Genomic DNA, 16495 nt, shown 5'->3' with positions numbered 1-16495 from the left:
TCTGCAGGGACAGCAGGTTAGTGTTCTTTGTTCCTGGGGCTTATCAGACCCTTCCACCTCCTTATAAAAGCATGGTGACGACCCTTGAGCTGGTTTTTCACCCTCTTTCACAGTGAAGCCTCTATTTTGCATTTTAGTCCCTCTAAACCCTCCAAATTCCACAATTTCACTTAGAGGATTGCAGTTTCAGCAGATTTCCAGCAGCGATCTTCGGTATTTTGGCTCGTGTGCGACGTAGGAAGCTCTGATTGCTGGGAAACTTAGTTTGGTGGTTAGTAGACTTCTTGGAGGTTTCATGGAGCCTATTTTGACAGCATTTGATTGAGGTTTGTATGGTCAATTTAACGTTTTTCTGAGCTGTTGTCATGATTGAGCTGAAATTGGGATTTTTGTGATTTTCTTGGATCAATTCTTGGAGGAAGCTGGAATTTCGACCTGAGGATATTGTTCCATCATGCTCCCCTGGTTTTGGGACCTTTCTTCACCTGAATTGAGCTTTGGAAGGTGAGTTTGACATTGAGATTTTGGTGAAATTAAACTTAAGTGTTGAAATTTAGAGTTTTGATGGAAACCTTTCAATTTTTGTGCTTTGATCCTTAGAAAGGTCTTGCTGGGTTGTTGCTAATCTTAGGAGGGTGATTCCAGTGGTTACTTGCTGTTGTCGAGCTCGTGCTAGAGGTGGGTTAATGATATGCTTGCCAGAATTTTCGGATTTTGCCTCCTAAGCCTATTTGTAATGGCATGTATTTTCCACTTTGTATAGCATGTTTAGTAGCTCGATTCGTTGATTTACTTTGTTATTAAATTTGAATTGGATCTTAGAATATTCGCTAAATTATACATGTTGGATTTGGAATTGACTGAGGAGAAAACTATCGATTTTACACCGTCATTTTCTGAAACTACTAGATTTATCTATAGGAGCCGTAATTTGTTTGTATCGCCGTAGTTTGTGGGTGGTGGATACCCAGGATAGTGTAGAATAAATTTACGCTCATGCTAAGATGTCAAGTTTATTTTTATAGTAGTGTATAGACTGTTCCGGACTGTCGGGTGCTGTTGTGGTTGACGGTGGACCCAGTTTGCAGTTTTTGCATCGGATTGTGCCGAGGGCACGTAGATTATGGTTGTAGACCAGTTAGACCGTTCTATTTTGATTACAACCTGTGAGCGCCTAAATGAACTTTACAGAGACACTTGTAAACTCGGTTGGGTCGCGCCCACGAATGCCATTCCGGAATGAAGTTTCAGTGCGATGAGGTCACAGTTTCTTGTTGGGACAGTTCTTGTGCTGGCCACCCCAGTCGGTGGTGTGCAGCGTAGCTGGATACGGGCAGGGTGGGTCCGTTTGGGCAGCCCGTGTGAGGTTGGATCAGTGGTAGTTAGTAACGCCTTCTCTATCTTCAGTGAGGTTGTGACGTGAGTGGAGTCACTGTCGTCCTGTCAGACCTTTTTATTTGGACCGACTACTCTTAAGATACGGTGTAGCGTAGTTAGGCAGGACGGATGTATTCACAGTCCCTAGAGAGTTTTCTCCACCGGCTACTCTTGGGGTAGTATGCGGGTTTGCTTTGACAGGCGGGACGGGTGTGTTCACAGTCCCTAGTGAGATTGGATCAGAGATTGCATTTTTCGACAGATAGTTAGTATTGCATCATGATAGTATAGTGGCATATAGCTATAGATTGTTTTCAGTTCTTTTACTATCATTGTCTCATTGAGCATATTTCTGTAGACTTAGTGGGTGAGCCGTTGAGGTTGATAGCGGTATCCACTGAGGACTACTTCATTTTGCAGTAGTTCTCACACCCTGTTGGTGACTCCTTTTTGCATAGTCTTCTTCTTCGGCTGCTGCTGTTGCGGATACAGATCGTGGAAAGGGAGTCGCGAGTTAGATCCCTTACAGTGTTGCTGCTGATCTAGAGACATACAAGCTACAGGTAGTGATAGTTTTTGGGTTCTTATACATACTAATGTTAATACTTCGTTGGAGCGAGTGTTTTTGTATCAGCATTGTCACGCCCCGGATGTCTCGTTCCCCGGGCACGCCGACAAATCCGCCGTATACAAGGAATTTTCCCTGTATACGAAGCGTCAAAAGTACCTGTAAATATACAATACTACAAACAGTAGCATAGAGCTGCTCAATATACAAAGCTAAACAACTGAGTTTCATATACATAGTCCAAATCCAAAATACAAAGCTACTCGCACCGGCGAGTTAAACAACTATGTACATAAACTCTAAAATAGCAACTACCTGCAGTAGGGGGGTGCCTCTAGCTCTGTCAGTCGGGTAGGGCTCTACCTCGCGACGCCCTTGCCTCGATCCTGATCCGCGGAAGGCGCAGTAGCCGAAACCTGTGGCTCTGCAAAACATAGGTAACAACTGGGCGTGAGAACTACTGTAAAAACAAGTAGTCCTCAGTGGGTACCGCCCAAAACGACATCGGTCACCCACTAAGTCTACAGAAGGNCTCTCTCTCTTCCCTGCATGCATAAAAGAGGGGGGGAGGTGATGCCACATGGCATTACACATACTCACACATGTGCACTCACACACACACACACACGTACCCTCACACACACACTTATATATATATACTAAGTGTAGGGATACTAGTATACTACAAGCATACTAAGTATGTATGTTGAACCTATGTTATTTATATATGTTTTCTGTTTAGCAGCTTTATACTACTTATTGTAGTTTTGTATGATAACAGGTATAGGCACAGCTATCGCTTCGTATACAGAAAAAATTTCTTTGTATACGACGGATTTGTCGGCGTGCCCGGAAAAACGATCAATCCGGAGCGTGACACCCTGTCTTCATTTGAAATAAAATTAAATATAAAAGGAACAAATTACACTTTTGATCCTAAAATTATAAGATGCATGACATTTTGGTTCTCGAATTTAATAGGTTATATTTTCTTGCTCAAATTATAAGGTATGTGATGCTTTCAACCTCGTACTTTAATTAGTTATAATTTTTAGCTCGAAGTATGAGGCATATGACATTTTAATTCACAACTTTTATTGCTATTATAAATATAATTTATTATTCTTATATTTTTTATTCTTTTAATATTTTTATTTTTTATTATAACAGCTATTGTTTTTTTTTTAATTTTATTTATTTCTATAAAATCGATCCACCGTAGCTCGCGGTATTTTCGTTAGTTCGCTCAAGAAGGGCTTATTTTGGAGTAGGGGTGGCAATTCAGTTTGATGTTCGCGAGCCAATTCAGCTTGAAATGAGCTCGAGATTGAATCGTTTGTTTAGTAAACGAGCCGAACATGAGCTGAATTTTTCAACTCGTTTAATAAATGAGCCGAACACGAGCTGGGGTCAGCTCACTCGTATTCAGCTCGATAACAGCTCGAATATATATATTTTATATTTATATATATAAATAAATAATTATATATAATTTATATATTTTTATTATTTTATTTTAGGAAAAAAGTATAAAGCGAATTTAATTATAAAAAAATTTATTTATATATAAAGTTTCAACTATTAGATCAAAATTTAATGAATAAATCTTATAAATTTATTTTTTATATATATTTAATTTAATTTATTTAATTTATTATTGGTTGGTCAGTTGGTGTTCAATTTTTGGGGTCGATACTTTAGCGAGCCGCTGGTGTTCGGCTCGTCGACACCCGGAGTGTTCCTCCGCACGCACGCACGCACGCACGGTCGCTCAAAACGGAAAAAGAAAAAGAAAAGAAAAAGAACAGAAAAAAACCGTTCGCTCAAAAAAAACATTTTACCCTAGCTTCTCGCCCCTGCCTCCGCCCCATCCCTCCTCCCCCATTTCCTTCCGGCCGCTCGCCGATCGCCATCGGAAGTCCACACCGCTCGACATCGAAGATCGGGTTCTTTAGAACCCTCCTCGCCCCGGGCCGCGCACCGCTCGCCATCGGAACGCCCCGCGAGGCCGAGCATCGGAAGTTCGGAACCACCCCGGCCGCGCGCCGCTCGCCACCGGAACCCCCGCGAGGCCGAGCGCTGAAAGCCTTACAGGAAAGAAAGAATCAATCCTTCAAGTTCTGACCATCGGAAGTTTGGAACCACCCCGGCCGCGCGCCGCTCGCCACCGGAACCCCCGCGAGGCCGAGCGCTGAAAGCCTTACAGGAAAGAAAGAATCAATCCTTCAAGTTCTGACCATCGGAAGTTTGGAACCACCCCGGCCGCGCGCCGCTGGCCATCGGAAACCCCCGCGTGGCCGGGCACCACTCCCAGTCTGCTTCCGAGTTCCGCTGTTCCGCTGCCGCACGCCCACTTCATCTGGTACCAAACTACAAATTCATATTTTCCATGACTATGTGTGGAGTTAATATTTGCTATTATCTGCATGCTAAATGCCAAATTTTTAGAATCCTAGCAATATTGTTTTTTTGCTCCCTGGTTAATTTTGATTTCTATTTATAACAGTTTTCGCTTATATATATAGTTGATATTGTTGCTGTTGTGTTTTTCTTTCACCCAAAAACATCCTTCTCTTCCTCTAAACTTCAGATTTCCATATTAGTCCTAATTGAGTTGTTGTTTCATACTTCCATCCATTAATTTGTTCCCTGTTGTCTGAAGACTCAGAACCAGTGGAGTGGGGTTAATTATCTTTCATTTGTTTACTGTTTAGATTTTAGATATGTTAGTATGCACTACGCAGAGTGCAAGCTTTATCTTTTATTTAATTTCCAACTATGCTTGTATGTGAACCTTGTATTGTTTTATATTTAAATATGGACTATCTTAATCTCTTACTTGCTTGATTATTTACATATTGTGGGGAATAACATAGTTTACTATTATTATTTTACTTAATCTGCTTAATTTTGTAGCTCTTTATTTTTATATTGTTAAGAATTATGAGTATTTATGCCAATAGCATAAATCTAGTGAGAAAAAACTTAATTTAATAGCTGAATTTTTGATCCCGAATTTTTAATTGGTGAACATATAATATCTTTATAAGTCACGTATCTGAATAATTGGCGAATCTATTTTTTAGCCGTATTTTTCAACGAATTTTAAAATTAGGATATGAATTTTATTCATATTATACCCGTACCAAATATTTGTCGAATCCGAATTAACTAATTATGCTTATACCTAAACTTATATCTATTCCTGGAATAAGCAGTTCTTACTTATACTCGAACCAAACGAAGCTTGGGTCTGGTCGGGATCTAATCCCGTGCTACTGATACATTTATCATTACTGGGCCGGACCTAAACGCACCACGCCACTTCTCTACCGTTCCACTGTCGAGGCCTAGGATCCTCCGCTGCTCCCATCCCTTCCCGGGCCGTCGCCGGCATCGCCATCGCCGCGGTAAGAGCAGCGCCTTGGTCGCCTTCGTTCCCAAACAACGCCGAAATCTACATTGCCCGCTCATTGTACACGAGAGATCATCGTTGTGGTATTGAGAAGGGAGGGGAAAAACACAAAAAAAAGGAAAAAAAAAAAGAGGGCTAATTAGCCCTAAAAATTTCTAGCAATGTCGAAAGTTAGGGACCGAACTGAAGATTTTAGGGATGCTGTTCGTGTTGCAGCTCTCTCCCATGGCTACACTGAGGTCGGTCATTATTTTCAGAGCTTCAAACTTCTCAATTTCACGCTCTAATTTTTTTCCTTTTTTTTTGTTGTCAATAGTTACTAATTTTAAGTTGGTCCTCCTCCACAGTTTCCTGATGAATCTCGATAGAAAACAATTTTGAATTGATTTTACTCGATTTATTAGAGCTATACTGATCGTCAAAATATATGAAACAATTTTGCAGTCTCAATTGGCTGCGTTAATGGCGTCTTTCATCATGCACAAGGCACCTCGGCAGTCGGCGTTCATGAAAGCTGCCCTGAAGACGGTATCATCCAACACTTTTTGGCTCTTTCGGTTTCATTACAAATTCCTTAGTAGGTTTGGGGAACTAATTGTGGTCTTTTGAGGATGATAATTGTTTCTTTCTCTTTCTCAGCTCGAAAGCATTAAGGAATTGGAGCGTTTTATTGTGAAGCATCGGAAAGATTATGTGGATTTGCATCGAACCACTGAGCAAGAAAGGGACAATATTGAGCATGAAGTGAGTTGTACACTCCAGTAGCGCGAGATCTATTAGTACCCTTCCTTCTAGTGTGAAAATGTAGTTTTTACTTTTCAGAAGAATATCTCCCTTATTTTTTTTTGTCTAACGAATTAGTAGATCGTGCGTGCATCTTGTTCTCTTTTAGTTACGGGAAGTTACAGATTTACTTTATGAGAAACTACTGTTAGTTCAAGGAATAAGTCTACTTATCCCTCACTTTCCTTTGAGAAGTAATATCATCTAATTTTTGCGAATGTACGATGAGCAATGTTGCTTTGTTAATTCCATATATTTTTTTTCTGTTTGAAGAGCTGACGAACAGTCAATACTTCAGGAATCCTGTGTTTGTCTTGATTTACGGGAATAATTGTTAGTTAACCAGTTTGACGATTTCGAATTGTTGATGTTTTAGTGAAATTCATACGTGTGCTTGCCCTGTGTTAGAATATATGAAGTCGTTTTCCTCAAAGATTTTCTACGAAGTTTGTGGCCTTCAGTTTGGATCTCTTCTCAAATGCCCTATTTGAGCATCTGAAGGAAAAGCACTTTACTTGTTATTACTGCGTTAACTAGCTGTTGGCTAGATATCATTCGAAGGCGAAATATATCTTTCAAGTCTGCTATTATATTACAAAGGTTTCATGTAAGATAGGAAAGAAGCATTTGGCTGGCTACAAGTTGTACTCACTAGTTTGTTGCTCGTGCCGATTATTTTTCATCAGCAGCCATTAGTTCTTTCTTCTTCTTTTTTTCTTTATTTTTTTTTAACGAACATTTTCTACCGTGATCAAAATGAGCATGCCTATATATTGTCATATTGATAGCTTCACTTTGCACGTATTTATTTGTGTGTTCTATTATGATGAGGACAGATAATTTCTAAGGAAAGGCCTAATGGAGAGATCTTCTTGTTGACCGTGAGTCACCTCTGTTTCTAATTATGTATAATGTTTCCAGGTTGCTGTTTTCGTGAAAGTGTGCAAGGATCAGATCGATATTCTCAAGAATAGAATCCATGACGAAGAAACGGAGGGAAGCGGAAGGACGTGGCTTCAATTTCGGGATGATGCTTCTCATGCTGATATGGTGGCTCATAAGCATGGTGTGGTAAGAATATTTTTCCTTGCACCTTTTTCTAGATTTGCTTTCCCACCTCTCTATTTAGCAATTGCAGTGGATATATGATGTTTCTCGTTTCTTGCTATGCTATGAATCAATCGAAATCTCTTAATGGAATCTTTATTGCTGTTGATCATATATGTCTGTAATAGATGCATTGCTGGCGTATTTCTAATTAGCATTTTTACCAGTTCTTCTTCGTTGATGCTTGGAGTGTTAGGCAATATGCGAAAATTTCAATTCCTTATTTGATGTGTAGATGCCACATACGACTTTTCTACTTACACAGTTTGAAAAAATGAAAGATGGTTAAACTTGGTACCCGCCGTACTGTTTTCTTGATGATCTGAAGAATTTTGTGGTACCCTATGTGTGATGCCATATAAATCTAATTCATTGCCCTTTTGTAGGTTTTAATTCTGAGCGAGAAGCTCCATTCAGTCACTGCACAATTTGATCAACTCAGATCTGTACGGTTTCAAGATGCTATGAATAGAGTAATGCCAAGAAGAAAGGTACATAGATTGCCTCAGCCAAAATCTGAAGCCTCTAAATCTGATCTTCCTAAGCTTGGAGAGCAAGAGTTATCTTCAGGAACCATAAGAGTCCAGGAGCAACTTCTCGATGATGAAACACGAGCTCTTCAGGTCTCTAGTCTCTATACGGTTGAAGGATTCTATTTTTGCAGCATCTTGGTCCTTTTTTTCAACATGTAATCTTTTGCACAAGATAAATTGTTTCATTGTGGACTTTGACAGGTAGAGTTGACGAACCTCCTCGATGCTGTACAAGAAACAGAAACTAAGATGGTGGAAATGTCAGCTCTGAATCATCTCATGTCAACACATGTCCTTCAACAAGCTCAACAGATTGAGCATTTGTATGAGCAGGTTAGGAAACTATTACTTTACATTCGTCAGATGGCTTGCCCTGTTGAGATTGGAAATTACTTGCTGGAAAAAGTTGGATTTGCATGGTTGATTCACCATTAAAAGATGGGGTCTTCCTTGACTGAAGATGATTTTCTGTCTATTACCATGGGAATTAGATTAATTATTTGATCTTGAAAATTTATTGAATTAACCTGCAAGCACCTATTCTGGTGGATAATCTTTTTCTTCACAGCGATGTTACGCATATTGTTCGGGAAATACTGAATAGGGTTTAGGTTCCTGCACTTAAGCGAGTTTTTAAGCCAAAGTAATATCTGAGATATTGATGCAGAATCAAGTTTTTCATGGGTCGCTGTCACTTGCTTGATGTCTCAAAAATGTCTGGGGGTCATGCACAATATAGAATTCATGAAGAGAAAGCCCATATTGTTGGTTTATCCTCTTGGGAATCTCAGAGGAGAATCTCATGAACTACCTGAGGAAGAATTTTTTAAATTTATTTCTTTGTTGTGTTTTTCTTTCTGTTGCTAATTTCCACATTTAAGTCTACTCTATGGCAGAAAAGGATTGGGAAAATTGTAGCTCGCCTTAGTAAACATGTAATATACATGAATGCATATTAGAAATTCTTTCTACAACAGTAATGGATCCGGATCCTCTATTAAGAATAAAGCCAGCTGAAGGGAACCTGATCCACAAATATCTTGAAAAAGACAAAGTAGGCCAACTCGATCTCAAGCCAAGGGGCGGTGGGCAAAAGAAAGATCCAATACTTTTTAGTTAAAACCATCCCAACTGAAGCATTGGTTAAAGAACACTGGGTGAAGAAGGTAGTAAACTCAAATTAGAATTGAACTATGCTAACTTGTTGCTGTCTGATGTTTGTTTATTCTTGTAACTAAAATAGTAAGTCCTGTATGTGCACTCCTTGTTTGTTTTCATTTCTGATCCTTTTGACGCATTTTCTCAGGCTGTTGAAGCTACGAACAATGTCGTTCTAGGAAACAAGGAGCTATCGCAGGCAATCAAGCGCAATAGCAGCAGCAGAACTTTTCTTTTGCTTTTCTTTGTCGTCCTTACTTTCTCCATCCTGTTCCTTGACTGGTATAGCTGAATTTGGATGATGCAAGCTTCCCCCTCTAATCTTTTTCTAATGATCGCATGGCGTAGCAATGTAAAGAGGTTCAGGGATCTATCTGAAAGAGTGTAATTCCGTTTTTGACAAAAGTTGATGGGTAACCATTCTTAAATATTTGCGAGGTGGCTTGTAATACGCAATAATTTTAGAGTATATACGCTTGTGTGTCATTCATTTTGAAATCAGATATGACAGTCCTTTTTGCTTTCTCTCTCTGTCAGCGAAGCTGTAGGCGTCAGAACTAATGTCATTAAGAGGTCATTTGGTTTTCTTGTTGCCTTTGTTTGTGACATTAGTTTGCAAACTAACATGTCTATGCTCTTCCTTCTTTTTCTTTTTTTTTTTTTTTTCTTTTTTTTGTGTGTGTTGTTGGGTGGGACCGTGGGGGGAATGTTGTGTGTGTTTCCCCCCTATTCAGTTAATCAACTGTGTTATTTGTTTCTACTTGCACCTAGGAAATTTAAAATTGTTGTTTCTTCTGCCTGTTTCACCAAAGTTTGGTGATACTTCATGAATATCACAATTCATGTTTTCAGAAATTTCCAGTTCATCTTTGCTTCTCTGTCGACTAAGAGTAATCTTTCGCCTTTTTCTATTCTCTCTACATATTGTCGTTATTTCCATTTAATCCTAACTGAATATAATGAAAAACTTGCTAGTTTGATACACTTTCATGATATCCATGAGAAATACCTAAAACAATTATCAGGCAAATGAACCAAAGTACGTATAGTAGTCATCTCAGTACATTTTTTTTCAACTCCTTTTTATTCGCCTACCTAAAAGTTTCACTGTAAATTGTAGTATAAGCCTACCTTACATTCTTTCATTAATGAGAATGATCCTAGAGCCTTTTATTTCGTTATCTAGTACTGCAAGGATTTAATATAGAATGACATCGTCCCTTCTTTTGTATTTTGCAACCCTTATACTTTTCATATAGAGTGATGTCGTAACACACTTGCCATCTACAGAAATCTGGAAACACAGGGTGAGTTTTGTTGCGTTTTATCATAGCACTTCCTGTTTAACTAGAAATGTTAAATTTCTACTCAAGAAGTTACACTATTGATGATTATGTGATAGGAGTATTTTGGGAGAAGTGCTGATTCTTATGGCGCAGTCAAGGGGTTAATTTACCATCAGTGCCGGAGGAGTGACAGGGTGGTATTGTGTATGTATTAGCTGCGAGCGTAGGGGATACTGTGGCGTTTGCATTTCAAGATGGTACTTAACATTGCACTGAGGTTTATGATTTTAACTTTACATACTCTTGATCATATCAAACAATGTCGATCTTCAGCTCTGAACCGTCCCTTTGAATTTTTTAAGCTTTTGGCACCAAAAAGAGTGATTCGTGAGTGAAATTAATGACTTCCATAATAATGGAAATGATGATAAGAGCCTTTTTGCTTCTAGTTCCCTCAAATCTCTTCCTTATTAACCCTATATGCTAGGAGTTAATTCTCCTTTCTGAAAGGAGTAAGAACAAGCTTATAAAAGGAGTTAACTCTGGTGTGCACCCTTGGAATAGTATAGAAGACGAGAATAGTTGCTAATCTTCCCAAGAAGTATGATGTGACATCCCTACTTGAGTATCTTGAGTTGGGATGTATCAGTTGATACCTGTATTCCTGAGATTTTGATTGGAAAGGATTTGCATCAAAATTCTTCTTAGTTATCCTAATCGTCACACACAAAAGTGCGCTATTGACACAGTATTTCAACCTGCAGATAGGCTATTACCATTTGTAATTTCTATGCTGGAGTTATCTTTGTGGACCTGTTGCCATGCCTGACGGATAACAAATTTTTCTGTTGTTTTTGTTTTTCAAGTAATATAGATCTTTCAATTAATCATATGGTTGATGCTATACATTGTTGTGTTCTTCTTCGCTAGTTATGACTTCCATGTTAGTGATAAGTTACATTGACCTCCAATATTCGTTTTCTATTATGTCTCCTGTTGGGACTTACATAATAGGTCTGCTGAGATTCCACTAGAGGAAATACGGAAGGTTTGTCCGGCATGCCGTGGTATTTGCAACTGCAGAATCTGCTTAAGAGGAGATAATTTGATTAAGGTGCTTCACACTCTTCATTTGTAGATTAGATATGCCACTGTTTCTCATTTGGCTTCCTCACAATCTTATTTTTAAACATCTTTTTAATTAATTATCGAACTGTAATTTTCTATTCAGCCCAAGGTACAGGAGATTCCTGACATAGACAAGTTAAGATATCTTCACAGAATCACAGCCCAAACCTATGTTGAGCAGTGCTCTGAAATAGGAATGGAAACAAGAATTAATGGTATTTTAGGGTCCCAATTGCTTTTTGGCAATTTTTCACTGTTATTGTAACCTTTTATGTTTAATTTGCTTCCATTATTGATTGTATGCTTTATTTTAGGACCGAAAGTTGATATTCCCAGGGCAAAAGTAAATGCAGATGAGCAGATGTGCTGGTATTGTTCAGCAATAATCTCTACTTTTATTTCCTAGCAATATTAGTGGTAAAAGCATGAATACATTTTGCTAGTAGTTACTTTTCTTTCATTATTTGAGGGGTTCTGTGTTCATTGAAATATTCTTTCCTGCTGTGATTTCTGCAAAATCCCTGTTTTTGATTATCATCGAACTGTACAAAATGTTTATATGATTTATGCTTGACCTGTTGCTGGGATATTCGACGAGGATCCTTGATCAGTCTGGAAGGGGGGTTCATTGAACTTCAGGTTCCGGAGAGAAGTAAAGATATTGATACTGTAATAACTAGGGTAGAACAACATGCTAAAAGAACCAACAATAAGTCGCTATCTTGGATAGCAGATGAAAATACAATTGATTTTGCTCATCTATTTCCTGCATGGAAGGCCAAGAATGATGGTAGCATTCCTTGGGGAGCGGATGCTGGTGGTTGTGGCTCCTCATAATTGGTTTTAAGACGCATACTTAAAGTCAACTGGATTGGTAAACTTGTTAAAAATACTGAGGAAATGGTTAAGGGATGTAAAGTACGTGATTTGGACTATTCTGATAGGTGTTCTTCTTGCAAAGGTGTTAGGAATTTGGAGTCAAAAGACTCGAGTGATTTAGTCTTTTCCGGTGCTCTAACAGAGAAGGAAGCAGCGACAACTCCTTGTACCGCCCAATGTTATATGATGTAAAGCATGAAGTCATTAGTCATTTTCACAAGCACATTGGATCAAAGGCGAGCCGGTTATTATTAGACATGCATTTGAGCGTTCGTTGGCATCAAGCTGGGATCCATTAAGTATTTGGAGGGGAATCCAGGAGACAACAGATGAAAAGATCAACCATGATTTGATTGTCAAGGTTGTGGATTGCTTGAACCAATCAGAGGTGAGAACAAGGATTGGACCATACATTTTATTAATTTTTTTCTTGAATTCCTTAAGTTGATAATTCATTGTCTTGACTAGAAGTTCTTTTTTTTTTCTTTTTTTTTTTGTAGGTTACTTGTACCACATAATGCGCTAGAGCTCTTCTAATAGTCTTGCATATAATAATACGTAGAGCTTAATAAATATTTCTTATCTGGTTCCATCATTGGATGGTCTTGTCTAGTTTTCCTTCTGTGCTTGTTCGCATGTATCTTAATTGTTAAGAAGTGGCATGCTAATATTTTGGTATTTCATTACTTTGTATCCATCATTCCATCTTTCTTACCAAGTTGATGCTGTCTAGCTGACAGGCTGTTTTCTCATTTATGTTGTTGATCAAGCTGCGCAAATGACCCAACTTAATACATATTTGTTGGAGTAAACATTTTGGGTATCAGTGTGGAAGCTGAAGGTTTTGCATATATTTATCCCTAAAAAAGTGCATTTTGTATACCCCTCACAAGTGTGTATTTCACTAAATGCCCTTTTAAATAGCGTGTTTTCTCATGTGTTCCTTTGCACAATGGCATAAAAATTTTTTTGTTTGACTGAAGTTAAATCCCAACTATAGCCCTGGTCATGAGTTAGACTATATGGCCTTGTCAAGATGCCATTATTGGTGCCACGGTGCCTACCTAGATTTTGGGGGCATTTATATAAATTATTACGGTTATAATGGTCATTTTGCTCTTTTAAATTAAAATTTACTGTTTTATATGGACAATCGTGGATGGGCATCTGTGCAAGGATGCCATATTAGTCTGCAAAAACTTCAGCTTGAGAGTGCTATACAAAAAAATAGATACATTTTACGGGGTTGAAAAAAGCTCACATATGTGAATGTGGAATGCTCCACGCCCCTCACCACCCAGAATATCGTCATACCTTAAGGCGTTCCTCCTTGGCAATCTTTTTACATTTTCAAACACTGCCAGCAATGTTGCTTATTAATTATTCTCAACTTCTGGTTCTTTTTTTTGCATAGAAAACTATTTGGCAGTGCAACTTACGTATGTTTCCGATGAAGCTTTTTATCATTGTAGCATATAGGGAAGGTATGCAAGTAAAAGGACAGTTACATTTAGTGAAAAATGTTCTGTTGAAACTCTATATCTTTATAGGATACAAGGAAAATTACGATAGACGACCAATTACATTTAATGAAGGATGTATAGCTAAATGGTCCTATGAAACAAAAGCAAAAGTCCCCTTAATCTCTTCTTTGATCTCTTTCAAAAAAAAATTTTAGATCATTTTGTGGTTGCTGAAATTAATTTGTTAATGGTGATTTTAAAATCTTACAGGTTGATATTGAAATGAATAAATTCATAAAAGGATATTCCGATGGGCGTATACTTGTGGATAGTAGACCACTGATGTTGAAACTAAAAGACCGGCCCGCTCCAAATATTCTGGAGGAGTTCTTAGTGTGCAATACGCTTGAATTTCTTGTGAATTTTCCGTTAGTTGATTTTGTTTGTTCTAAATGGGGTGTTTTGAATCTTGCTGCCAAATTGCCCCATGATACTATATAGTCTGAAGGAGCTCCCAAGCTGTTAATTGCATATGGAATTCATGAAGAGCTTGATAGAGATTATTTTATATCCAATCTCCAGATTAATATCGGTGATGTGGTAGACTGGTAGGTCCTTTATGCTCCTTTTTGTTTGGGTATTTTCTCTTCATCTTTAACATTTCAATGAAAATGTTTTTATTAATAAATATTCACTGCTAAATTTAATAGCAAGAATACCTTTGTTCAATAAATTGTTCTTGTACTTACTGTTGCTATTTTAGTGATACTGGATTGCCAACCTATGGAATATTATGGTGAATAACTAACTAGTATTGGGAAAGGCATGGTACGGAATCATCTAAAAGCCAAAAAAAACATCATAAGAAGTAAGAAGAACGTAGTAGTGAGTCCACCTTCCCTATATTTATGGTATTCAGAGTTCAGACAATCATTCTCAGTGTAGAGCGTGAATCTAAAAGAATTGGAAAGGCCCATTCCAGAACAAGAAAACGACAATGTTATGACATGATTTGTTATCTCCATCTAAGTAATACTTCTTGATGAAGTGCACCTTCTTATCTATTTGTCATTTATGCATTGACTCCCGTTATGCTAGATTATAACAATATAACTTTGTTTGATTATCTAGCCATATACAACATGTTATCCTTGGTGTAAGAATAATATGCCTTAGTTTAAATTGAATTTTCTTAAATGCTAAGCATAATGCAGAAGTTTGCCGAGACTACTGCTGCTCCTAGCACTGCTTAATTTTTTTTTTTGTTGCTTAATTTTTAAACTCAGTTTTCTTTTTGGAGTATCATATGCTAATACCCTGCTATGCTGTTAAGTTCTGCTGTTTGTAATAGCGCCGTTTATACACGTCTGATAAATGATTCTCTGAGATTACTTCATCTTTGAAGGCATCATTGTCCTTCAACTCTAAACCATTTAAGGCTTCTCTCTGGAAACCCTATGAAATGATTTGGTATGTATGTTTTCCTTTTGGCTAAATTACAGAAAACCCCCTATAAAAATCCGCTTTTTCACTTTTCCCCTATGACATTTAAAAACCTACACTTTGCCCTCTCCTAATTACAGAATTGTCCACAGGGGACTACGCCATTAACAGAAAGCATGAAATGACAATAATGCCCTTACTTTTAACATGGCAGAGGAAGAGAAAGAAAGCTAATTATCATTCGTTTCTTTGTTGGAGAAATCTAGGGTTCAATCCCTTTCGGAGGACGAGCCGATTCGAAACCTAGGCGAAGGCAAAAGGCGAGCACTTGCGTTGCGAACCAAGGAGAAAGGCGAAGAATCGACCTTGAGAGAGTGATCGTGCTTGAACGAGAGACCCTCTTACTCTTCTGAGGTATAGTTATACTTTTGAGTTGAAATGTTAATTTAATCCATGTCGTTCCTAATGTTCCTGTAGTTCAGGCAATTCCTTTGGGGTTTGTAGTTTTGCATTATTTTATTCTTGTTTTAGTTGTTTTGAAGGTTGGTTTGATATTTTCTAAAACAAAATGCTTTGTGGTCCCAAATATGTATTGATTTGTGTATGTGATGCATTTATATTTTTGTTTTAATTTAGGTTTGATGCATATTCTAGTCACTTTGTCACCTATTCCTTACATATGTGACCTACAAGTTAGTCTGTTTATGATTGGGTCATAGTGTGTTGATTGAGTTGCATGTGTATGAGTGAGTGATACCTTACATTGAGTATTAGTACCCTAGTTGATACATGGCATGGTTATTTACTTTGTGTGGTGTACCGTTTCTATTTATCAATATTAGAGTTGATGCATATATCAGACAGCTTCATTATCGCATATTCCATGCATAGAGATATGATAGACTAGTTGCATAGAAGCATGATAAATTGTATACATATATAGAAGTTAGTAAATATATATTTATCCTTATCAAACTCATTAGCTCATTTGATTGTATACTATACTTTTTTTTTCTTTTTTTTCTTTTTTTTCTTTTTTTTTTTCTATTCGTGCCTCTAGTAGACCTAGTTGGAAGGTCGTGGTTGTCACCGACCGTACCTACTGGGAACTGCTGTTTAGTAATTCTCACGCTCTCTTATTGTTTACTTTTTAGATACAGCTATATCAACGGATCATCGAGAGAAGAGAACAACGTAATAGATAGCATCTCCAATCCGTGTATATAGAGGACTACCACCTAGTTCGTTTTGAGTTTGTATATTGTATATCAGGACTTGTTGGGTCAGGGTCTTTACTTATATATTTTTATTTTGAACTATATGGTTCTATGTTTGTATGGATAGTGCTGGTTGTT

The 16495-nt window shown here is 37.8% G+C and overlaps 1 protein-coding gene and 1 pseudogene across 2 annotated transcripts; both read left to right on the top strand.

Moving 5' to 3' along the window:
- Positions 3741–9549, top strand: LOC109722479 (syntaxin-81). 2 transcript variants are annotated; one of them, XR_002219485.1, is made up of 9 exons: positions 3741–4307; positions 5164–5599; positions 5805–5888; positions 6000–6104; positions 7065–7214; positions 7637–7873; positions 7985–8116; positions 8761–8949; positions 9090–9214. XR_002219485.1 is itself a non-coding variant. In XM_020250549.1 (8 exons), exons 2-8 carry the CDS (start codon positions 5522–5524, stop codon positions 9231–9233), a joined length of 930 nt encoding a protein of 309 aa, XP_020106138.1. In that variant the 5' UTR covers positions 3743–4307; positions 5164–5521; the 3' UTR covers positions 9234–9549. The 2 variants fall into 2 exon arrangements, 1 of the variants encoding a protein (XP_020106138.1); XM_020250549.1 differs by lacking the exon at positions 8761–8949 and having other exon boundaries at positions 3743–4307; positions 9090–9549.
- Positions 9768–16495, top strand: LOC109722085 (annotated as a pseudogene).

Source organism: Ananas comosus, linkage group 16 (assembly GCF_001540865.1).
Source record: "Ananas comosus cultivar F153 linkage group 16, ASM154086v1, whole genome shotgun sequence".
NCBI lineage: Eukaryota > Viridiplantae > Streptophyta > Magnoliopsida > Poales > Bromeliaceae > Ananas > Ananas comosus.
This window is presented reverse-complemented; position numbering and strand designations above follow the sequence as displayed.